The sequence below is a fragment of the Streptopelia decaocto genome (assembly GCF_964273445.1).
Source record: "Streptopelia decaocto genome assembly, chromosome: 7".
NCBI classification, from domain to species: Eukaryota; Metazoa; Chordata; class Aves; order Columbiformes; family Columbidae; genus Streptopelia; species Streptopelia decaocto.
In genome coordinates, this window is record NC_138661.1 from 29,343,895 (window position 1) to 29,367,844 (window position 23,950).

Genomic DNA, 23,950 nt, shown 5'->3' on the forward strand with positions numbered 1-23,950 from the left:
TATAGAACTGTCTCCTCTGAATATTTCATTAATACTTCTTATGTTACTAAATAGCTGTACATGTTCTGAATTATGTGCCATACTTTGTGACATCAATTATTGCCATGTAGTTCTCTCAAATCTTTCCAAAATTACACCGTGCAACTTTTGAAGCACCAGTCTGGCAATAAGAATGCTGCATGTGGCAGCTCTTGGTGCTCCTCAGTGGGCCCATGTGACCTGAGGTTATAGTTCTTCATTACAGTGGAATGAAAATCGGGTCAGATGATGCAGCTGATTGAGCCTGAGATGGAGTGCCTGTCCTGGTTTCAGCATGTGGTGAGGTATTTATTAGTAAAAAGTGGCTTACTTATCAGCAAGATGCTAATGTGTCTTCAAAGATATTTAAGTACTTGGTGCCACAAAAGAAAAATTATCATTTTAGTTGAATCTGTGTGGTAAGTTTTGTTCTGTGCCGGTTCTCTTTGGTAACAATCTTTGCTTGGACCACTGCTGAGGGAGGGCTTGCCAAAAGATTCTGCTTCACACATATAAGTCAGGTTGATGCCAGATTTCTTTTCATAGTGTTATGCATAGAACTGGAGGCATCATCTTTGAAATTTTCCCCAGTGCAAAACTGACAGGGAATCCCCACCACCCCCTGCTCCTGTGACTGTTGTGCTTCAACAAAACAGTTGCATAAACCTTGTGTACAAGTATCTGCTCCTGATCCGGCGTCAACTTGTTTTGCTGAATGTGACGTTATTTTAAAACTATGTGGACTGTTGTCCCACACAACACTTCACGCTCTGCTCCTCAGACCCTGGTTTCTAGGTGCAATTTAGATGTGACTATTATGTGCTTTCACACAGTAAATTCTTTTTCAGTATCAAGTTATGCCTGGTGTTGGTGGGGAGGTCATGAAGAGGAGCCAGATACCTTAATTCTGGAAAGGTAAGTGCAAGTAAGCTCAGACTAGTAACTCTCAAGTGACTTATGCTGATTCATACCCACATACTGTGTTGCGTGCCTTGTGAACACAAATGAGTGTAACTACATCCTCCTACTCAAGAAGGAAGGTTTGGTACCTAGCTGGTACTGAGAAACCTGTGTATCTTTTGTTACTCATCTTTTGTAAAAGTTGTAATTGTGACGCATGGATAGAATATACAAGAGGAAAAAATACACTGGTGCATCAAAATAGAAAGGATTTTGTGTAATCTGTGAAGCCAACATGATCAATGGTAAAACTTTTGATTTTAATTATCTTTTATTAATTTATGATATTTAAGTGCCAGATTCTAGTTACAACTTACACAGTATGCAGGAATATTAAGTACATCTATGCTTCTATTAGGTACATTTCTTTTGTAAGGATGACTTACATGGAAAAGGGAGTGACATCAGCTTTTTGATGAAGGATGAATCTAGCTTAAAGTCATAAAAATTACAGAACTTTACAGCACATTTGTATAAAAGTGAAAAAATGAAGTTGGTGCTTAAAGGAGGCACTGAAACACACTTTGATTTTATATTTCTGTATTTTCTGTCTTCTAGCTCTGGCACAAAATTAGGTAATTCAAAGTGATACCTAGAAGATGGTTGTGTGTAAGTTTCCATTCTTTTATCCTCAGTTAGTTTTAAAAAATGTTGACTGTTCTAGCAAGATCTCTGCTGAGTCAATAAAGCTGCATCTGAAATTGAAGTTTCCACTTTAGCTGTATCTTTCCATTAGGTACACAGGGTGTAGAAGAAACAGGAAATAATTTCCAACTGATTTGAATATTGCATGAGTCGGTCTTGCAACATCAGAAAACTGCTGTCAGTACATTCTTGATGGTTTCACCGTGTTTCGTAAAATGCTGTAGTCACTCTCGCACCTTCCTAGCTTTCTGCCACTTTGTCGAGCACTAACAGAGGGGCAAGAATTCTGTTCCTGTTTGTTTCCACGATGCAGCCGTTCAGCACCATTTCATCCAGAATTATGTGCACTCTGTCCAAATTGAACATGATCTAGAAACATTTCAAGTTAAGGATATTTTGAACAACATCAGGCTAATTCAGAGAAAATCTTAAGCACCTTAGTCCTTGATCAAATTTTACAAAAATAGGTATTTCTTGGCATTATTCTAGTTTGAGACTGTTTATTTTAATAGAGTTAGGGAAACAGTTCCGGCACTCTTTTCTGGCCACAGAGATGTCAAAAGGTTGTAGCAGAGAAGTTAAACCACCAACAGGATCCCATCTTGAAAGATTACCTTTCTTCTACTACTATGTGGTAAACTTCAGTTTAGATGTAGGTGGTTAATTTTACCATGTATCGCTTGAATATAAAACATTATCAAGGGATAGCAGCATTGTATGTGAAAATGCAAATATTCTGCATTTCTTAGCAAGGTAATTGTCAGTGAAATTCTTAAATTTGATTCTTAAATATAATTTTCCTTACCTGAAGTTACTGACACTGTTTATTTGATCTGCTTGAAAATAGCTTCCTAAGAGGAATACGCTGGTATGTGGAGGCATTGATCTAGTTAATAAATCTCATGAAGGACAGTAAAAGTAAATAAATGGTTCGTACTTAAAATATTCTTAAGGATATTTATAATCTTTAATGTTCACCTAAATAATCTGAAACAATACGAATTTGTATTGTTGTGAAACATTAAATCTGTCCATAACCACGTCTGTCTTCCCTTAACCTCATCTAACAGCACCTGTCTGAAGAAAACATGGTGCCAGGCCTTTCCCCGGTATGAAGCGGCAGGCACTCTTCTGCATGCACCGGTGTTCTGTGTGTCCACTGAACAACTGCAGAGTTACAGGGTGAAAAAAGACTCTGATGTTGCCATTTCTCACCAGAGCCTGAAATGGAAGCAGGCAGAGCAAAAAAGCCTGCTGGGTGCATCTGTTCTGCCAAACTAACAGGCGTATACATAGAGAGGCGTGAATAACCCCTCATCTGCCTCTCTCTCCACCTGTTGCTGCTCTTCACATGTGTTCTCTGCTCCACGGATCAGCTTTGCTTTAGTTCTGCTCCTTCCAGCTCTTGCCTGTGTATTGAGGACTGCTGCACTGGAGCTTGCAAGATACTTCCCAGGAACTTCTAAATGCATCTTTCAATACTTTTTCTCCCCTTTGACCATTATGCTATTTTTGATGCTACAGTTTGAGCTTGGGAGGACAGCCTGAGTGTGCTCTGGTCCTTGTATTTATATTAGTGGTCGTCCATTCTAATCAGTGGAGTTGCAAGAGCCAGGTTTTTGGAGTCATCAACGTCTTCCTCTGCTCAGCATGATGAAGCTTCAGCCTCATTTTCTGAACGTGACTGAGGCATTTACGAGGACTGCTCAGTCTCAGTAGTTCTAGTGGATCTAACTACAACAGTCTGCCCTACTGCTCTGCCAAAGACTTCTTCCTGAGCCTGCCCATAGGCCTAAATTTCTTCTAAAAATCAGACTTGTGCCTTTCAATGCTGAGGAGGAGCACTGTCCTTAGAACTTCAACAGTCACCATTTCTGTGGTTCCAGAGGCAAAGGCAGATGTTTTACTTGGGCAGATTTCAAAACAAATTTCCTCTTACGGTATACTTTTCAAGTAAATCAGTCTTTACACAATCATTTTAATCTGAGAACTCAGGGTTTAAAGAAATTCCAGTACAGTGAGAATTTTTAGAAAGACAAGTCTTCTGTTGCTGTTCAGTTCAGCTCTGGCACTGCTCTACGCAGGGCAAGAGAATCTTTCAACAAAGTTAGATAACATTCCATTCAGGTTTCAACAAGTGATAAAGCCAGCTCCTGTTGGCTTTTAATTTTTACATTCTGCCACCAGTTCACAGTGCTCCAGTTCCTACAGAGGAGCAAGAGGCCTCTCCAGGCCTTTCTCTTCCTTTGAGAGTCTCGAGGATTTAAAACCCAGAAGACTGGATCAACCAGGATCAGTGATGATGCAGCAACTCGCCACTCCAGCCTTATTTTCCTGCATCACCTTGTTTGAGAAAGCATTTAGAACTCTTAGTGCTGCTCTTTCCCCTGCTGCATTTCCTAAAGAGCTGATAGTACATCAAAAGAAAACTGCACACATACCTGTAAGGATCTTGCAGGTGTTCCACTCAAACCCAGTATGGTTAAGGGAGATGTCAGTTTGCCTTGCAAGGCCATTCCAGGTTGTTTCAAAATTGGCTTACTCCATTACAGAAAACTTAGTGGTATGACTTATGTCCATCTGTAACCTGTTAATCTCTCAGTCATAATTCCAGAGCCAGTGATTTCACCTGTATTTTGCAAGGGGAAACTAATACCATTCTGGAAAGATCTTGCATGTTGATTTTTTTGAAAGGCCTCAAAAGACATTCTTTACCCTCAACCTAACAGCCAGGGTCCCTTTTTCAGGTCCCTTCCCACCTCTCTTTACCATGCTGTTCTTGGCAAAAGTTGGATTGCACAGGGAGCAACCTTGGCTTTTTTCCCCTTCCTGTAAGTCTCATGACTGTCCTCTATGGTTACATCTCATCATACACACTCTGCTTACCCATTCAGGGCTGAGTGCTCTGCCCCGGGAGGGGTCTGTGTCTCTGATCCACAGGAAGGCTCATCCTCCCCACCTGTCACTTGTTTGATCCCACATTTCAGAGTATAAAGCCCTGGAGTCATAGATCCACACCCAGCTGAAAAGCAGCAAAGCAAACCAGTTTGAGCAACTGGCAGCAGGAAAAAGCAATATCTGGTGTGTGCGTGCGCTGCCACGTGCACCACCCAGAGCTGTCATTTGAGGTCCTGCTTCCTGTAAGAATCCTGGCTGCCCACGAAAGAGAGTAAAGGGACTTTCACTAGATCCATGCAGAGGTTAATAGGCATTTTTAAACAATTATGCTGAAGAAAACATGTATTAATCTGTGCATTTGTAGATAAAAGTCTGTAATTAAAGTTTTCAGAGTACCCAGATAGGAAATAATGATGATTTGTTAGGCTAGGCAAAAGGTGAGCCCTTCCTCCCTTTGATTTAGGGGTTTCAGTTGATGTTGTTGTGGCTGTGTACCCAGGAGCAGGGGTAAATGACACCTACTACAACTGGCATTTGAATGTTATGCTGGTACTTTCTGCTCTCACAAAGATTTTTTTATGGCACATTACATACTAAGAGGAGGTAAATGTGCCACAGTCTTGTGTCTCCTTCCCCGAAACATTATATGGGCAGACAGTTAAGTGGGGGAGGGGACGAAGGAAAGGAAAAAGGCACATTTAAGACTTGCATGTGATAAATAATTTCTTCATGCAGAGGCATTTTAAGACATCTCAGGGTTTTCCAGGCAAGTAATTAAGGGTGTGTACAGGCTTGAGAGATGATAAAGTGCAGTCAACACCTGGAGATCACGTAACACACCCAGGAGCACAAACAAAAGCTGTGTGGATTACAGCATGGGTACTTATGGGGCAGATGGTTTGCTACTGAATATACAGCACTATAAAACTTTGATTTCCATCATAGACATTCATCTTCAACTAAGGATTAGTTGGAGTTGCTGCTTTTTTTAAATCCAGAGTCACACGTTCTGACTTTACCTGTGCTAACATTTGCTTTAAGTAACTTGTAGTCTACCTAGTGGTAAGCAGATTTTAGGCACTGAAACCCATGTAATGCTTTCTGACCATTTCTTCCTCAAATGACTATGCTGACATTAAATAGGAGACAAATTGTGCCTTCAATTTCTGTGGTATTCTAGGATATTTGCTACTGCATTGAGGTGAATTTCCACCAAAGTTTGAAAGGTGGCTGATTTACCTGATGTATATTTTCTCCTGCATCGCTAGAGGGAAACTTTTCCCTTAATGAACAATTATTTTAAGCTAATTTTAAGCTATTAGGTTTCCATTTCAGCCACTTATTTTACAGTATTCAGTTTTCTTACTACTGAAGTGCACTGTATTCTGAAAGTGTTATTCCACGGGGGACTGAAGAATACAGTTGATTCACATGAAATATTCTCTCTAGCAAAGCTTTTTATCTGGCTTACGAACAGCAGCAGCTAGTTGCAATGGAATGTAATGTTTTTTTTGGATCAAGACAACATTCTTCAAATGCTTGGTCCTAGAGCCACCCTGTCTTCCCCCTCCCTTCCCACAAGGGGCACGTCAGTATCTGTTTCTTCCATAAGTTAATAATGGATCTTCCAATAAGCTCTGCTTCACCAGTGCAAGCAGCAGAAAAGTTAACTTCTTGTAATTTTTAGAAACTCTTATGCTTACCAGGATATCATTCCCTACAAAGCTGCAGGGGTAACACTTGTGGTTTTTTATAGTCTCTTTGTCATCCTCACACCAAGAAAATAGCTCCTACACCATCCAAACTGGAGTTTTAGAGGCACATAAAATCCCACACACTTATTTCATACACAGAACTGAGGCTCCGCTGGTGCTATTAACACAGTAGGAAGGAACAGCACTAGGACAATTTCAGTAATTGTTGATTCAACTGGCCCAATAACACTACTTGCAGGTATTTTAAACACAAACCAAACAACTTTAGAAATGTCATGTCATTCCATCATAGCTACCCTTCAGTACGTGACTGACTGTCGCTCAAAATGAAAGTGGGCATCCTATAATGGATAAATGCTTTACAATTCACACATAAAAGCTTCTGTAACAACCGTGGCTACTCTGGAATTAGTTACTTAATTGGCTAGTAGCCAATCAGTGTTCATTTGTGTAGTACACATGAGATAACTTTGTATTGTTTAGCGTCACACACACCCATGCCATATGTACATATAAATATTATGTCTGAATCCTGTCGGGCAGGATTCAGGTCAGACCCAAGCTCTGCCTTGTGCCCAAGGTGCCCCTCCTGACTCCAGATGGTATGTGGGGGCTCTGGGTGAACGTGGGTGTTTGGACGGAACCGAACACTGGAGCTGCGTTGCCAGGTGCGCTGGGGTGATGCTGTGGCTGGGGCAGCGCCAAGAACCAACCGGTGCACGTGCTGCAAGCTCTGCAGGGACATTTCAACTGTGTGATGGTCTCAGCCTTTAGATTTAGTTGTGGTTTGCTCTGTTATGTGGGTGAATAGCCTTCAATGATTATGATCTGTTTTCATGTTTGTTTGATTTCATGTAATTTCCTACTATTTTTTTCATGTTAGTAAACACTACTTTCTGCATAGAATAGCCACTATCACCTTTGAAGTAAACTTCCTATGGATCTGAACACAAAAATAATAGTGCGGAGACAGGAAGTCATGAGAGTCTCCCACCAGATACTCTGTAAACAAAGATTCTGTAACTACTACTTGGTGTTCGCTGTTACAGACCTCCAGACAGTACTGCTTCCAACAGATATTTTGCATCCAAGCTAACTGTACCGAATCTAAGACTCATCTTAAGACTATTTGGCAAAGGAAATGGTTTAATCCCAGCTGGGGATATTATCTTGCACACTATGAAAAGCATAGTGATGGATTATTGCTTGCACTGCATTAACATCTGGCTAAGATGCTTGTAGTCCAGATCTTATATTGTTCTTCTGGGCCTCCTCTTCAAGCTGTTGTCAAAAATAAATACAATCCTGAACAGCCCACTTCCTTACACCTCTACATTTAATGTTGACAGTGTCTCACTTAATTTCAACTATTTTAACATATCCTCTCAATTTATGAAAAGTTCTTTTTCCTAAATGAATTATTTTGTACATATATAGAAATAAAATGAATTATTTTAAAATTGTTCCTGAAATGTATAATGTATAAAAGTGCTTTTCTGAATGGAAAAACTATGTATATCATGCATATGTCATACATGTTGAGGAGAAACATATTAGACATGAGCTTTTCTAATATTATTTCCAGTATTAGCAAATAAGATAGTAAGGTACGCTCCTATTTTGCAAATATATATTTACTCCTTCCTACAGATGAGACCCATGTAGAAGATGAATATCTACAGGAGTCATTCAGACACTATATTGCACCCATTGCAAACGTTAGTGTGAGCATATAATGCAACATCTCTAAACACTGCAGAGCAGCATTGTGTGCAGAAACCTCCTGGATACGCAGGAGCCTTTCTCACCTATGAAATGAGCTACTGGTGCTCACTGTGTGTAACTACAGGAAATTCCTTATGGTATGAAAACGATGACCAGACACAGGCAGAATTCAGAATCATCAGTACTCCAAACAATCTAATATAAAAAGAATCAGGTAATTGCAGACTCAAAGTACACCATATGGAAACATATGGGCTATTTTTATGTATAATTACTGAATAAGTCAGGTTAGTCTCTAATTCAGCAAAGCTCATGCTCAAGTACACGTAGTTCTAATCCTTAACTACAGGACCTGAATACAAAAAATGTACTTATATGGTTGCTCAGAGACCTTAAAGAGTCCCTTCATGCTGAAATTTCATTACTCTCTCATAATGAGTGAACTTAGGAGTGTTATCTTAATACCACAGCATCTTGTGAATTTCAGGAAGGAAATCCAGACAGTATATATACACATATGTATACATACATATACATATTTAAGTTCAGTAAACGAGACAGCATGTAGTAAGCATTAAAATATTTATAAAAGTGAAATTAATTATTGATAACAATTACAAGAAAAATGACAATTTTTTTCTATTTTCTTCATGTGTACTCACTCTTAAATAAGGTAAATAAAATTACTTAGAAGTATTTAATTCCAGGGTGACAACTGTATTTTAGGTGTTTCATTGAAATCTCTTTGAACCAGTAGATCTACACTTAACCAACCACAAACACAGGCATAAGGATTGCTGGAGCAGAGAGAGCAGGCAGGGGGATTGGAAGAACTGAGGAGAAAGATGACTCTTTGCACTACATTTCCTGGTTTAATTTTGAATTCAGTATTTTATTTACTTGCTATTTGTGTTTAATTGTTCAGGACTGGATTTTAGCATTTAGTATTTGTTTGTATTTGATTTTAGTTCATTTTCTAAATTATATTTTAGTTAATGGCCTGAAAATCTTACACATGAAAATACAGCTGTGTAAGGTGGGGGTGGGGAAGAAAAAGATACCCGTGGCAATGCCTGGTTTCCTAAATTTTCCCCTCCCAGGCCTTTCTCTCTTTCCATTGATATGGAAAGTAAAACTCGGCTAGACTTTCATGAAGCGAGATCAAAGTGCAAACCACATCTTACAATGATGCTACTGCTACTTGACTCGAGACCCAGCTGTAACATTCAGTTCTTATTACTGCAATCATTTCAATATCTATTTTATTGTAAACTTTAAAGAAAAAAGTGAACCCCTGAAGTAACAATTAATTAAGCCTGAAAGTTTCCTCATGAATATGGCTTTTCCTAAGTGTTAATGGTACTTTGCTCTCTCTAAGCAAGCTCTCCCTGTTTTACTTTAAATGGTACCAAGCTTATCTTAATGAGGAGGATTTAGTGACCCTCATGAACATCAGCCAGGCTTTCCGAAAGGTGCCAAAATGGTGCTACTTACTCTAAGTGCAAAATTTGTGAAACTTCTGCATTTTCTCACCTCACAGTCAGTGCTATGAAGACACTATGAACTGGAACGTACAGACAAATGCATTTCTGATAATGAAAAGGATACATCTAACTCACTCTGCAAGGAAAAGAGATAGACAACCATTAGTTACAGTCTGATCTTTCATCTCATAGTCATTACACATTACACAACCCTTTAGAGGATAAGGAAGGTCTTCAAGATATAGACACAGAATTTTAGGGCGATTCAGATTTCTGTTCTGGACTGTACGATTACATGCTCTTTCCTGCAACACTCCTTTGCCTTTGATGTGTTACCTGCCTGAGTAACAAAAGCTACTGTTCTGAAATCTTTACTTTAAAAAACCCACTGAGGTCACCCACAAGTAACAATTTGAATACACGCAGTGCCATCTGAATGAGTGGGTGGAAAACCAGCATCTCTAATCATGGCAACTCCAGCCCTATAGTCTCCTCCTCCTTATGCAAAAACAGGATGTTAATGCCAAGTTTACAATTTATATAAAACCAATTTTAAATGTTGTTGCGGATCAGTTCAACATAAAAATCTAGACATCGGATATACCCATGGCTGTGGTAGCTGTGGCTGGATGTATCAGGACAGGGAAAACAACTCCAAGCTTTTGGACCCCCAGCAATTCTAACTATAGCTCCAGCCTCAGCAACACAATTCTTTGTATAGTCGTTATGTCCCTTCTAGTCTTGGCCTGGATTTACTCCAAGTAGCTTTATTCATTTAACTGAAATGTCCGAGTGAGAAGCCCTCGTGGTCTCTCTGCAGTCATCAGAAGAGATGGGGATCTTCAACAGTTGACTCGGCACGCTTGAGGCGTGACTCACTTTATCGAGGCACTCCTCAGTCTCCACTGCTGGTAATGGGAGCTTAGGATGAGCAAACTTCTAACTTAAGTGCCTCAGTTAAACGTCTAAATTTAGAAACAATCACAGCCTCAGCAGTTAAGATCTTGCACAGTTCGGGTGGAGCTTCCCCAGTCTCTGCTGAAAGAGGGAATCTTTATCTGCTACCAAGTTTAGTTTGCTAATGTGGTTTCCACTCACAGTCTAATCCTGGTTTTAGGCGGAGTCTAGTCTACAGGCCTCCACTGAGTGACTCCGCCATTTTTCAATTAGAAATTTTTTACGCATCACAAAAATTGTATTCTAAGAGCCTGATCAGTTTAAGTTTCCCTAATATTAAAAAGTAGTTGAACACATTGGCGTATGCGTTCTGAACAATATGCAGAGTTTTCCCTGGGAAGCCTTTATAAAAGCGAAGGGGACTCACAATTACATCTCACAAGCAACTTTGAAAGCTTTCTTCCTAATTCTGTTAATGTTTGATATTTGAATTCAAGCTCTGTAAACTCCATTAGATAAAAATAGAGTATGTGAGAATGTTTCAAAGCTCACAAGCCTAAAAATAATCAATGACAAAATGTCCTTTTAGAGCAGGATAGATGTTCCTTCCTTTCCCAGAGTTTTATCTCTGTTGTCACAATCATAATTTGGGATTCTACTAAAATTCTGCAAATCTTAAGCATTAATCCATAATAGTACAGACTTGTACTTTCTTGCTCTGTGGTTTCTGCCAGAAACCCCAGCTAGAATTATAGCCCTCTTCTGCAGTGCTACGCCATTTATCATGTTATATGCTATTAAAAACAGAACCATGAAATGGCAAGAGATTTCTTTAACCACCCTCCTTTTTGGTTCCCCTAGTTTCAAACCTTAAATGCTACGGAAAATACAAAAAACTCTGGTATGATGAATTCAGCGAATTTCTAACAACTCTCAGTGGTTGGGTTACATACATGGTCAAGGAATTATATATACTATATTTATATTTTTAAGAACTGCATCTATTTTTCCTCTGCCTCAAGTGAAGAAAATAAATCTTGAGAAGTGGTTGGCAGCTATTAGCTCAGTTAGATAACTAAGATGTGACTAAATTTTATTGTGCATTCCTACACTGCTGGGATCAAATTCCATTCCTGGTTATCACTGCTTGGGTTGGAACTGTAATCATAACAATTTGAAGAGACAAATTCTGAACTCATTACAGTCAGAAAGTGATATATGGAGTACCAGCCTCTTCAACAGGCTGGGGTGACATTAGTTGAGATATTGCCAGGCATCTGAATAGTGAAGGGTCCAGATGACTTTTACAAGCACGTCCTTGAATTCACAGAGGGAGCTCTGTCACGTCTGCTGTGGCACCAGGACTGGGAAGCCAGTTTCAGTCCCCGCACACTGATGTGTTGTGTGCGTAATTGCCCATTTAGTGCCCTCAAGTGTGGGGACTGTGGAGGGAACTCTACCCAGTCCTCTTTTCTGAGAGGGAAATCCAACACATTTCAGCATAGATAAACTGAAATTGTGCCGAAGTATGATTTCAGGCAAATTTGTTTATAAAAAGATTATTACAAATCCTACATTAAATAGCATGTGTTCTAACCAGGATTATAATGCTACGTTTTCAAACTTTGTAAAAACAAACAGGCAAAATAACTCCCACCAAAAGGAGCAGTGTCATTTTAACTGGAGCCATGTCTGATATTGAATCCTTGAAGAAATGCCCATCTAGAATAGCTGTTTTATCAGATATCCACTGTTGCATGACAACAATATGGGGAACACAAGCACAGTCTGTTTTTTGGTGTTTCGTTTGCTCCATCCCCTCTGATCTTGCTCAGTAAGAGTGATGTCAGCTCCCTGCTAAATACTTACACCATCTTTATAATGAATGAAGTGCATGTGGGGGATGTAATGCTAAAAACTGCAAAAAAAGAACTGTGAAGAAAAACCTTTTTATTTATTTAAAATGTATAAAATGCCAGTGGCTATTTTAAGAGTAGATAACACAAAGAACCCCTGAGTATAAGCATATAAAAACATACTTTTCTAAAAGAAATATTTCTGGTATTCCTTGTCTCATGATTTATAACCCACGTACACTTTTACTTCTCTGAAAAAAATCAACTAATACTGCTTTCCCCCCTTACCCCCGGTGATAATATTCATACTAAAGTATTCAAAATTCTAAATGAATATGAAAAAAAAATCTCCTTTGATTTATTGGCTGAAATGACATATTCACTAAAGTTTTGAAATATAATAAATATTTCATAACAGCTTCAATCTCACTCACCACTCTGCTGAAGTATTTGTCCAAAACTTCCACAAAATTATGAATTAGTTCATATACTGCCATCTCATTCTGAAATTAAAAACAACTCAATATTAAATAAATAGCTAGAAAATTTAATAGTATTCTTTGTGCTATTTCAGTTTGTGGTGTATGAAAAGTAACTAGAAAATACAGTAAGACCTAGAACGAAGCGGACAAGCTCAGGCCCCCATGGCGAGAGGAGGTCTGGTTACCCAGCAGAGGGACTGAGAGCAGGGGAATGCTCAGGAGCAGAACGATAACAGCTCGGTCTAATGCTATAGACTGAAGTCAAACATACATTTTATTTCATACCTCTTTTTATTTCACAGAAATAAAAACATCTTTTTTGCAATGACTCCTTGAAATTCTGTACTTGCTCTTGCAAAATTCCATGCTGGAAAAAGACTTGAGTTCTTGCCCATGACTACTACAAGCTCTCATTTCAGGAGTGTATATAATTTCTTACCTCAGTCTCGTTGATTCCAACCACTATGAAGAGCGCTGCGTACTGTCGGTATACCAGCTTGAAGTCCTTATACTCAACGAAAGAGCACTAGGAAGAAGCAAAATGAGTCAAATACAGTAGCTGCCATTTAAGCACACAACAGTATTAAGCAGAGAGTACTCAAAGAGCCGAAGCTTTCATGTTCCTAGCAATGGATTTCCCAAGATTTACCAAACAATTTTGACTTGAAACAGATTTAGTGGGATAACTATTACACAAAACTTTTCATCTACTGGCAGACAACTTGCTACCTCTTATTAAATGGAAAAACTGAAACGTACAGAAGTGATTTGTTCAGGTTTCTAAGACAGTCAGTATTTGCCCTAAATTTTCAACTGGAAGCACTTCCAAAATAGACCACCTCAAGTTTATTTTCATGTTTTAAAAAAAGATTAATATTTTTAAATAAAAAATAAGATTATTAAATTCCCAGACCTGGGGGGGAATTCACATCTTTCACCATAAAAGACAGAAGCCAGCAGATGGTGCTGTCATACACGGCTTTACAAAATGCATCCCTTTTTTAAGTATCGCTTTCCCCAGTCCTTGAAATGGCAGCATAGCATTAGTTCTTTTGGTGAAGTTTCTGTTTGGCGATGCTTTTGCAAGCAGTACGGAGGAGGTTAATTTCTTTAGTTACTATCAATTCTGTGAACTAAGGTACTTTACAGAAACCACCATTTTTTGGTAAGGTTCTTTTAGAACTAAATACGTGAGGACCGCTGTTCAAGGATACACATAAATAATGAAAAGTAAAGCAGCTGACTTCAGAACACAAACCAAAAAAACCCTCTCACAGCCCAAGTCACAGATTTCTCCTCCAATGCAAGTCAATGTGCTCAAAAGTTCTGCTCAGTTTGGTACTTTGCTTAAAGAACCAACGGCTCAATTAAGGGAGCCACAAGAATCTCAACGTTCCTCTGAGAAAATTCACACCTTCGGAGTTTTCTGACTTCCTTGCAGAAAGTGTGAACACTTTTCTTAAATAAAAATGCCCAATACAGAGGCCTAAAAGTTTGCGTTTCTAAAACCTCCTGTGTTTTAGATAGTAACTCAACGATTTGGGATCCTTTCTCGTAAGTCTTTTGTTTAAGCTTGGAGCTGTCCGTGCTACCCCTACTACCTTCTGACAAAGCAGAAGTAATATCTCTCCATCAGTGTCTACCAGACAAGCAATTAACAGGATGAAATAAATTGTTCTTGGACTTCTGAGCTTCTTCAAAGAAACACGCAGAATCTTTATGGCAGTGGTACACAAAATGTCAAAATCTCTGTAAGCTTCAGAAAAACATTTATTCAATGCAGAATAACAGTTAATCTGACTGAAAACTTAATCTAGAAACATAGTCTTTTTCTTCATGGGTACAAATGAAATAAGGACCTGCAATGGAAACCAATATGAAAGATGTTGATAAAATAAAATGGTTAGTGGAAAACCCACAAAACTTACCTGATCCTTTGAACGAGAGAGACAGTTTTTGATTACTTCAGCTTCTAGCGTTGTCCGTTTATTAATTTCTACATGCTCATAATACCTAGAGAGCCTTGTTTGACCTTGTTTGTTTACCATAAGAAAAAATTTGATCATTTCTTTTTTTTTGTTGATCTCAGTGCTAGATTTGAATATGGGGTACAGGAAGGAAGAAGAGTATTTCTGTGAGAGGAGAAAAAAAAAAGAAAAGTGTGCTTAGGAGTTATAAAATACTTGCCAAAAGCTTCCCAGCCCAGATCTGCATATATTTAGGACAGAGTTTGTAGACAAAACATAAACATAGAAATATAATCTTTTGTCTTTGATAACTAAAGAGATATCTGTTCATGTTAATTACTCAAAACAGCTTAATCTAAATAAATATTAATCCATGCAATGCCACTGAAATATACTTGTAGAACAGAAATATGCCACATGCAATATACAATGAAAAAGACTATAAAAAAGAGCACAACATATATCAGAATCGGCTTGCTAAACAACTGAATTTTTTCATGTTTTGAAAAGCATGAAGAAAAGGTATGCTGCAGAAGTAATGTTTTTAAATACAAGTTCTGGGTTATTTTCTCTGATGCCAGAAAACAATCACTGTAACATTTTCCATCTGACTCTCTACTTGGAACCCAGATTTGTTGGCCCAAATGCTCTTGAGGTTTATGCACTGGAAACACAGCAATTACCGCAAAAGCTGTTTCTCTACTCCATTTCTGAAGAGTTGCTTCTTGCCTGGTGCTTTACCAAGGTATAATGCAAATATCCTCTTCTAGTATCTCATAGCTCCTGTGAGAAAGTGCAAGCTGGGGAAAAAAAAGTAATCAGGAATACACAGAATGATACAGTGTAGCTCTTCCTGTAAAAACAGTATATCTTAATGCAGAAAAGCAAAAGGGGAAAAATACAAAAAACAAAATAGGTCTCGGAGGTGACAACCTCACAGACATTTAAACGCATGCTGATTTTTTGTAACGAGGCAAGCTGCACAGGTGCTGCTTAATATTATTAACAACTTGAATAAAGTGTCTATATACCATTCATGGGTGATACCATCTAAACCTTTCAAGATACAAAAAATCCCCATATGTTGTGCTGACGTTAATTATTGCTTACTTTTTATTCACATTGGCCAGCTAATTATTTTCTGAAAGGAAAGCCACCTCTATTATCATCACTTGGATCTCAAGAAAGTGATCCCGTTTTCCTCAGTGTACTGCAGTTTACTCCATGCACAAAGTTGTTTAGATTTCTATACTAAATGTATCTTCACTAATTAGACCTGATACTGAGAGTTCACTCCTTAACTAAGTGAAGATTGATAATTTATGTGTAGTGTTACCTACAGCCTCAGAAGCATTGCCAGTAAGGAAACTGAAACCATTTGAAAGACTAAAATTTCAACTGTAAGAGCTAAAGAACCGGAAAAAAAAAAACCTATTTTTTTTTGCCAAATATGCATTATTAGTAGTACAAATCAGCATAAATATTATAAAAAGTAGTAGGGGCATTTATTGTCCTTGAGAAAGTGCTGTATGATTTAAATAGTTTTAAAATTAGATGGGGAGCAGTGGTGGTGGATATCACACACCAAATTCACAAAAATCAGTCAACAATAAAAGGAAAATTCCTACAGCAGATAAAGAAGTTCCCACAGACCTATTTCAGAAAAGCATCCTGGGAACAGTTATGTTGCTGTAAAGAAACCTTCACCAAAAGATATAATTTTGTGACTAAATCCTTTTCTAATAGACATGCTGCCCTTGGACAAAAATACAGACTTAATTGTGAATTAACATCAGAGGCAAAGAGTTAAATCCTCTTCTTGCCTTGACTATGCCCTGCACACAACTCTTCAAAACAGACAACACATTCAAAAGGGCCAGATGACCAGGACTACGTTTTCTCCCTTAAATCTTCACAAGCCCCTCAGATGAAGGAAAATATCAAAGGATACATCAGCTAGAAGGGAGGACTCTTGCCTTGCATTACACTACATTCACAAGAAAGATTTTGCCCATTATTCTGTAAATTTCTCTTTAATATGCTCTTGTACATAGGACACCTCCAGGAAACAGGAGTCCAGGATCAATCCTCAGGACAAGGCAGTCTGTTTGGAATCATGAGTCTCAGGGCGTTCTCACCTCTGCCAGGCACGGTGAAGTCTCCTCAGGTCCAGAGCAGGAGCGCACGCTTGTTGATTTGCTCTGACAGAAGAGTCGTGGACGCTGGTCAGTGCTCCTGTGGTTCGTCCACACAGCTGGTCCAACGAGCACCAGTTGGTCTCTGAGAAAGAATGAACCAGGTAATTAAGACAAAAAAAGGCTGAGACGGAAACATATGATGGGATGTTCGCTGTTGGATGGCTCGGGCTAACATTTATGACTAAATGGAAAGGTTCTTCTCTATACAATCTTTTCTGCATTTCGTGTGTGGCTTTTTTTCCCTGTTTCATTTTGTATTGTGGCTTGCAGTTAGAGTTGCAGTAAGAAGAGATGTCTTAATACTCTGAGGCATAAAGAAAGGGAAAAGACTGAGATGACTTTGTCATTTTTTGACACAAACCTTCCAAGAAGTAAGGATAAGAACGAACGACTCCTTCAAGCTCAGAATAACGCACTCTAGCAAGGGCCAACCTCACGAGCAAAAGAAATCCGAAGCATTAAAGCAACTTAAAAAAGGGTTGTGGTCTGAAAAAGGAACAACCTAGGAAATGCTTCCCATTGTTTTAATGAAAAAATAGCAAGCTCAGACACAGGAGACTAAAAGTTATGCACATTGCTCCTGCCAACTACAAAGCATGTCTGTCCAAGTGGAACAGGTAATGACAGTGACATAGGTAGCTTTTTTTTTTTCCTTAGTTTTATGCTTCATTTTTGTGTTTGGTACAGCTGAAGCATGAGATAATAGTCCTCTGTTATGAACAAATTGTTTCCAAGCTACTTTAATAATTTAGTCACGAAAGGTGCTGAGGAGTTTAAGTCCTGTTCTCAGAAATCAGCAAGTTGCATGAATCCATCCTAGAAGAGTCAAAACCCGAAGCTTAACGTGTCTGCAGATATTCAAGTGGGACCTGCGAATGGGAGGACAATAAAACTACCGCAGGGGCACTGGCAGAACTGTTGTACTTTGAGTTAGTTAAGACTATGTAAAAGGAAAAATATGACAGTATGAATCCTATTGCAGGATTGGCCCCTAATCCTAATTATTCCTTTATTAACCTAATCTTTCTACATGGTTAATCCCTTTCTGATGTTATGACTATTGTATCTGCATGTATTCTTATGAATGGCCTGGATTGTTTTACATATGAAAATACTTTAGACCAGATTTTTTTTTTAATCCTTACAAATGCTCTTATCCAGAATAGACATAAAAAATGAATTATGTTGTAACAGAGGTAGAACCATAGTAGTACCCATAAGCGTCATCTGTAATTTATGAGACAATCTTTATTGACACTATTAGAACAGGTGATTAACATTAATCTGCAGGAAAGAGGTTCACTAGTATCACTACTCATTTCTGTATTTTCCCACCAGCCCCAAAGATAGCTTCCAAATTTTTAGACAGAAATTTTGCTGATATGGATAGCAGCATAAGCATACAATTTTGTGTGGAAACACTGGAATAAATTTACATGTACAAAGAACAATTTTTAAAAAATTTACAAGAAGCACGCAAGCATGGTTGTGGAGTCTGATTTTGAGAATAAGACCAGTGTCAAAAATATCTTAAGAGTTTTTTAATTTCCTTTAAAAATAATTCTAAAAAAAAATCACTTGTAGAAATAAAAACATTTGCTTGCATAATTTGCTCAAAAAAAGGAAATTACTGAGTTTTGTTTCTAACAAAGTTTACTTCTTCTCCTTTCATCTTGGCTTTCAGATACAGATAACATGTTAAAATTAGTTTTGCATATGTAAGATGTAAAGAAACTTGTGAAGTATGATCCACAAACAAAAAGCGTATCTGTGCATGTTGACGGATAGAGAAACTTCCTTCATAAAGTTTTATGTATTCGAGAAGCTACCTTTTGTGATCAAGCATCAGCACTCACGCAGATAGCTCCATTCCTTCTGATACAACTCTTGCGTGTTTTTCTGTGCATTCTCACGCACATGCCTGCATATATCCATGCACAGACACACAAATTACGATGCTTTTATGCACGCAGAATCAAATGATTCAAGGGAACTGGTGACAAGATGCAAGCCTTTCATATCTCTGCCATTATTTGGCTCATTTTAGTAATGAAAAGACATCACTATCTGAAGGCTGTTTGTCAGAAATGAATAGGCTGCCTCATTCCAGGTCACTGGACAACTATCTGCATCACAAATGTGCTTAGGAACAGAAGACTGGAAGGGACTATCCAGATCCTGACGAACTGTCAAGTCCAGCTCTCTCCATCGCAGCCAACCATGCATTAGAAATTCTGTCCAGAACAGCCTACAGGATGTGCTTTGTGCATACCTGATCTGCAAAACACCTACGAAACTCTATGAGAGAATGAAAGCTCTCTAGAAATAAAAACCTCAGAAGGTGTCGCTTGGGGAAGATGTAAGAGGTCTTGAAATTGCAAACTTTCGTTCAAAAGAAATTACCTCCGGAGTGACTGAGTAGCAGTCTCCTTTATTTCCTTCACAAAATATTTCTTCCGTAAGGATAATTTGGTATGCACACAAATGACATACAGTTTAACCACTGCAGTTTGAATACGTGCTGTTACACTGTGTTAGATCTCACTCTCATTAAAATATCTCTCACAGATAAATATCTATGAGAGAGAATTGATATCATGATTGGCTTGTGTGACTCACACTGGTAGACTGATGGCGTCCGTAGTCATTGATATGATGGTTTTAACTCCTAAACCAGCCAGCAGCTGTGCAGAAGACTAAGGAATGGGGATCATGAAGAGAAATGCTTCTTGATTTTACTGTCCCCAAGCAAGCTCTCCCCCCCGGCCTGCACAGGTAACTCCAGCCTTGTACTTCAAGACAAACTGAAACCTGCCTGGTTTGCTTCGAAATCCTGAGACAGAAACTATGATAGGTCAGGAACTGCTTCCAGGACGTGCCAGCTTCGTAGGCTGCATAACCACAAAAGACACCTCAAAGGAAGTTGTCCCTGTTTGTGAGTCACACCCCTGAATGCTGTCTTTTCACATACTGGTTGAGATCTCTTAGAGAGGCAAAGCCTGCAATACCTGTTCTGCAGATAAAAACGACTTAAGTCTCCAGCACACCCAACCTAGCAGATTCTACATGCAGTAATAAAAAACATATTTTAAACAAAAGTTTAATTATTCCTCCAGCAGACACAAGCACTCAAAATTGATTTATCTTGTCAAGGATTCACCAATATTTATACACACCGTGACACATAAATTATAAAAAAAGAAACAAAACCCGAGTCTGAGACTTCTTGCAGTACACTTATCATTCAAATCAGGTGTGTGTCTCTCATGCTAAACCCACTCTAGTCAATGTCCACAGATGTAGAAGTATTTTAGATACTGTGCTATAACAAAGTTTTGCAATGTGCTAGGGCTCTCAGCTAAAATGTAAATAAGAGCTCAAATAGCAAACAAGAAATGCATGAGTACACTTTCATAGAACTGCTTCACCAAGAATTAAAAACAAACATTAGATAGAACTGTAAGCCAACAATTTACTGCACTGTCCAAACTCTAAATAATTTGGTTTTCTGGATGCAGAGGACTTTATGTGTGCACTAAACGTAGAACAAAATGGGTTAAACTGGAATTAAAGCATTAATGAAAAGAAAAAAATGACTAAATTGTAGAGGCACAAGCAGGTGACAGCATGGGAACAAATATTTTTGATGTATATATTAGGCTGTTGAGCTTCCTGGCTTCATTGTACAGAAGCATGCAGCAAATGAAGATTGCTCACATAAGCAAAGCCATTGCTCTTCCTGTTTTTGTCAGGACCACGAACAAAGCTTTATGAAAACTCACATGCAGTGTTATTAATATTTATCCATATTAGTAATTATTCTGTATTCTAAATCTTATTACTGTACCTATTATAATTCATCCAAAGATTAAACAACTATGTCTATGTGGCTTTAAAATAAAATACTGTGTTCAACTTCAGGAACAGGCATTCTAAAAAGCAACCTCATTAGTCTAGGGAAGTCAGGGAGGAAGGAAAGAGTAAAAAAGTTTTCCTTTACTGTTGAGTTGTCAAAATCCTGGCTGAATATAGTAATGGAATTAAATTGCTGTAACTTCCATATTCTCAGGAATGAGGAATGTCCTGTAAGACTGGAGCTAAACAAAAAGCTAAACTGGTTATGAGGTAAGTCTTAATTTTTAGTAATGATTTGATACTGTCAGTAGACAATGAAAAAAAATCAGTTGAGTTGGAAAGGACTTGCATTTAGATTGGCTAATTTGTATGGAATCAGGAAGACTGCAAGATGAAATTTTAGTAGGAAATTATTTAATGGAGAAGAAAGGAAGTACTGGACAAACCAACTGAAATATCAATACACACCTGAGGAGATATTAATAGAGAAAGGAAACACCAGTACACAGACAAGTGGTATGTATTTTTTTGGTAATTAAAAGAATTCCAGCTCTGTCAAGAATGAGCCCTGTTTAGGAAACAACTTTTTTTTTTTTTTTTTGTACTGAATGAGTACAGCATGTAAATATTTTAAAGAGGAGAAACCAAACTCCTACCTTACAATGGGTGACCTACAGATCATTTCAATTAGGATGTGATGATAACTTGTAAATACTGCATTTCAGAGCAATATTTTACTACTGAGGTAATTTCACCGTAGTTAAACCACGGCATCAAACACAGAATTGGTATCACAAACAAAACTGAGCCAGACGAAATAAACTGTGATTTCTTGCAAAACCTGACTCATGTGGAAAAGACACCTGGATAGCAAACACTGTACCCTTTCCCTTCTCATCGAGGAGGGAATACACTACACACCACTGAGACACCATGAACACGGCCGTTCACTTAAAACAGGATTAGCCAGCCTCCAGAGGCACACCATCAACCTAAGAAATCGATTCTAAAACCACCTCCTCACAGAGGAAGTTCAGCGCACCACTGAGGCGCGTTAGGCAGCGCTGTGCGGTTCGCCCGCCGCGTTAGCAGAGCCCGGCCCGGCCCGGCCGCGTTCCGAGGGCGCCCGGCACTGCCGGGGCTGCGCGGCTCTGGGCAGCCCGATCTCAGCCGCCCCTTCCGCTCCCCGCTTCACAGCGGACGGAAACCGCCCGGGCCTGGGGCCGCCAGCCCCGACACCGTCCCACCTGGGGCCGGGCCGCGGCTTCCCCGCTCCTCAGGGTGGCGGCTGCCGAGAGCGGGCTGCCCCGGGGCGAGACGACAGACGGAGACAGACAGCAACAGGGGCCGCTGCCCTTGGGCTGTCCCCCGGGACGTGCGCCACCACCCCAACCCGGGAGGGGGCTCCCGGCCCCGGCCCGCTCCCCGCCCGCTCCCCCGCCCCCGGGGCACGGCGCTCACCTCCCTCCTGCGCATGCGCACGCCAGCGCCTTGCCCGACCGGGAGGAGGAAGCCGGAGGGCGAGCGGAGCGATTTCCCGGCGTGCACCGCGCCGCTCCCCCCTCCCCTCCCGCCCGGCCGTGGGTGGGTGGGCCGGCGGCTCGGCGGCTGTAATGGCGGCTGGCGGCGGCTCGGCGCTGCTCTGACACCCGGATCCTGCTCGGCGCAGTCCCCCCTCCCCGCGCCTGGCCCGCCCCCCTCCTCCCCGCCCCAGGCAGCTTCGCTCACCCTCTCCCTGGCCCCTGCTCCAGGCCCCCGCCGCGGGACGTGGAGGAGGGCTCCCCGCAGACAATGGACGAGCACCCCGGAGTCGGAGGAGGCGGTGGGATGGCGGCCGCCCCGAGACCGCAGCAGCCACCGCTGCAGGCCGGTGGGAACATGAACCTGCAGTCGGGTGGGGGCTGTGTGGGGGCCGGAGCCAGCGGAGGAGGAGGGCAGCAGCAGCAGCCCCAGGGCCCCGCGGCCCCGGCTGGGCAGGAGGCGGCGGGGCCCGCCGAGCTGTCCCGGCCCCAGCACTACACTATCCCGGGGATCCTGCACTACATCCAGCACGAATGGGCTCGCTTCGAGATGGAGAGGGCGCACTGGGAGGTGGAGCGGGCCGAGCTTCAGGTACGTGTGGCGAGGGCGGGCTGCGTGCGGAGCGAGGCGCGGGCTGGGACCGGTTCTCTGAGCTCCGGGGACCGGGCCGTGCTCGGCGTGCGGGCCCAGAGCCGCCCGGGCGAGCGGAGCCCTTGAAGCCCCTGCGGCCGAGCCGGTCGCTGTGGCTTGGGGTCGGTACCTGGGCGAGGTCCGGCGGGCCAAGTGGCGTTGCCGGCCGGCGGGGCAGGCGAGGCGCAGCCCCTCACGGCCTGAGCTGGGCTCCTTTCCCTGGGGCAGCCATTTTGGTTTTTAGCAATGGCGCCTGCCTGGGCTCCGGGCTCCGGAGACAGCCCCTGCTCCGCAGGCCTCTCGCCCGCGCTGGCGTCGCGGGGCCCGCAGGACAGCTGGCGAAGGGCAGCGGGCGGGCGCTGCCGCGGCGCGGGGCTGCTGACCGGGCTCCCGCCCGCCCGGCGTAGGGCGAGCTGCGCCTTGACAGCTGCGATCAGCTCCCTCAGCACAATGACTGCGAGGCTCTCCGAGCCGGGCTCTCAGCCCCGGGTGCGGGTTACGGGGAGCAAAAGCCTCCGGGCCTGGGCGGGCTGGCGCCTCCCCGGAGCTCAGCGAGCGGTTGCTCTGCGGGGAGAAGAGGGAGTTGCGAAGGGGCAGGAGTGCCTGCCAGCCGAGCTGGGAGGGACGGGAAGAGGGTGTCCAGGTAAACCTCAACGAAGGGACTTGGCCAGACACGCTGGTCGGAGACAGGTGGAGCATGTGCGCGCTTTTCTTCTGTCTCGTTTTTTTGGAGATTTCGTATGGGGAAAGCAGCCGCTGAGGAATAGTGAGGGGTTGATGGGTCTGCAGCATGGTCCTTTTAATATACTTAAAAGTAAGAACTTCATCTCAGGAACAAAAACTGAATAACTCTTCAGAGTCGAGAGCAAGTGTTGGACGTGCAGTAGTTCCAGTATTGATCTCTTGCCGCTAATGTTTGCTTTTAGTAACAGAAGGAACGCCTCTAATGATTACTTTTGTATGTGAAAATAAATCCATGCATAGACTGTTACAAGTTTATGTACAGATTGCAAAATCTGCTGAATGTGACATATCCATAGAGGAGTCATTATTCTTTTATAGCACAGAAATGTAGACAGTAACATTTAACAAACTTTAT

General features: G+C 41.1%; 2 protein-coding genes across 13 annotated transcripts in view; one reads left to right on the forward strand and one right to left on the reverse strand.

Moving 5' to 3' along the window:
• Positions 1–1,229: 1,229 nt before the first annotated feature.
• On the reverse strand, positions 1,230–23,128 carry AP4S1 (adaptor related protein complex 4 subunit sigma 1). Of its 7 annotated transcripts, none has more exons than XM_082059301.1 (8): positions 21,948–22,137; positions 16,786–16,927; positions 15,389–15,447; positions 14,609–14,812; positions 13,120–13,206; positions 12,633–12,701; positions 9,570–9,581; positions 1,230–1,992 (listed from the first exon to the last, which is right to left on the reverse strand). In XM_082059301.1, exons 4-8 carry the CDS (start codon positions 14,744–14,746, stop codon positions 1,864–1,866), a joined length of 435 nt encoding a protein of 144 aa, XP_081915427.1. In that variant the 5' UTR covers positions 14,747–14,812; positions 15,389–15,447; positions 16,786–16,927; positions 21,948–22,137; the 3' UTR covers positions 1,230–1,863. The 7 variants fall into 7 exon arrangements, with proteins under 7 accessions (XP_081915427.1, XP_081915428.1, XP_081915426.1 ...); XM_082059302.1 differs by having other exon boundaries at positions 15,377–15,447; XM_082059300.1 differs by having other exon boundaries at positions 15,331–15,447; positions 21,948–22,136.
• Positions 22,279–23,950, forward strand: part of STRN3 (striatin 3) — a 64,334-nt gene continuing 62,662 nt past the window's right edge. For all 6 annotated transcript variants that reach the window (XM_082059290.1, XM_082059291.1, XM_082059294.1 and 3 more), the window contains exon 1: positions 22,279–22,812. In XM_082059290.1, coding sequence (XP_081915416.1) covers positions 22,492–22,812 — 321 coding nt within the window. In that variant the 5' untranslated portion in view covers positions 22,279–22,491. The remainder of the gene's footprint in view (positions 22,813–23,950) is intronic.

Coding starts and splice junctions, on each gene's coding strand:
- AP4S1 (XM_082059299.1), bottom strand. CDS start 14,746: ATGATCAAATTTTTTCTTATGGTAAACAAACAAGGTCAAACAAGGCTC. Junction 13,207..14,608: donor TCTCTCGTTCAAAGGATCAG/GTAAGTTTTGTG, acceptor GCTTCTTCCTAG/TGCTCTTTCGTTGAGTATAA. Junction 12,702..13,119: donor TTGGAATCAACGAGACTGAG/GTAAGAAATTAT, acceptor TTTTAATTTCAG/AATGAGATGGCAGTATATGA.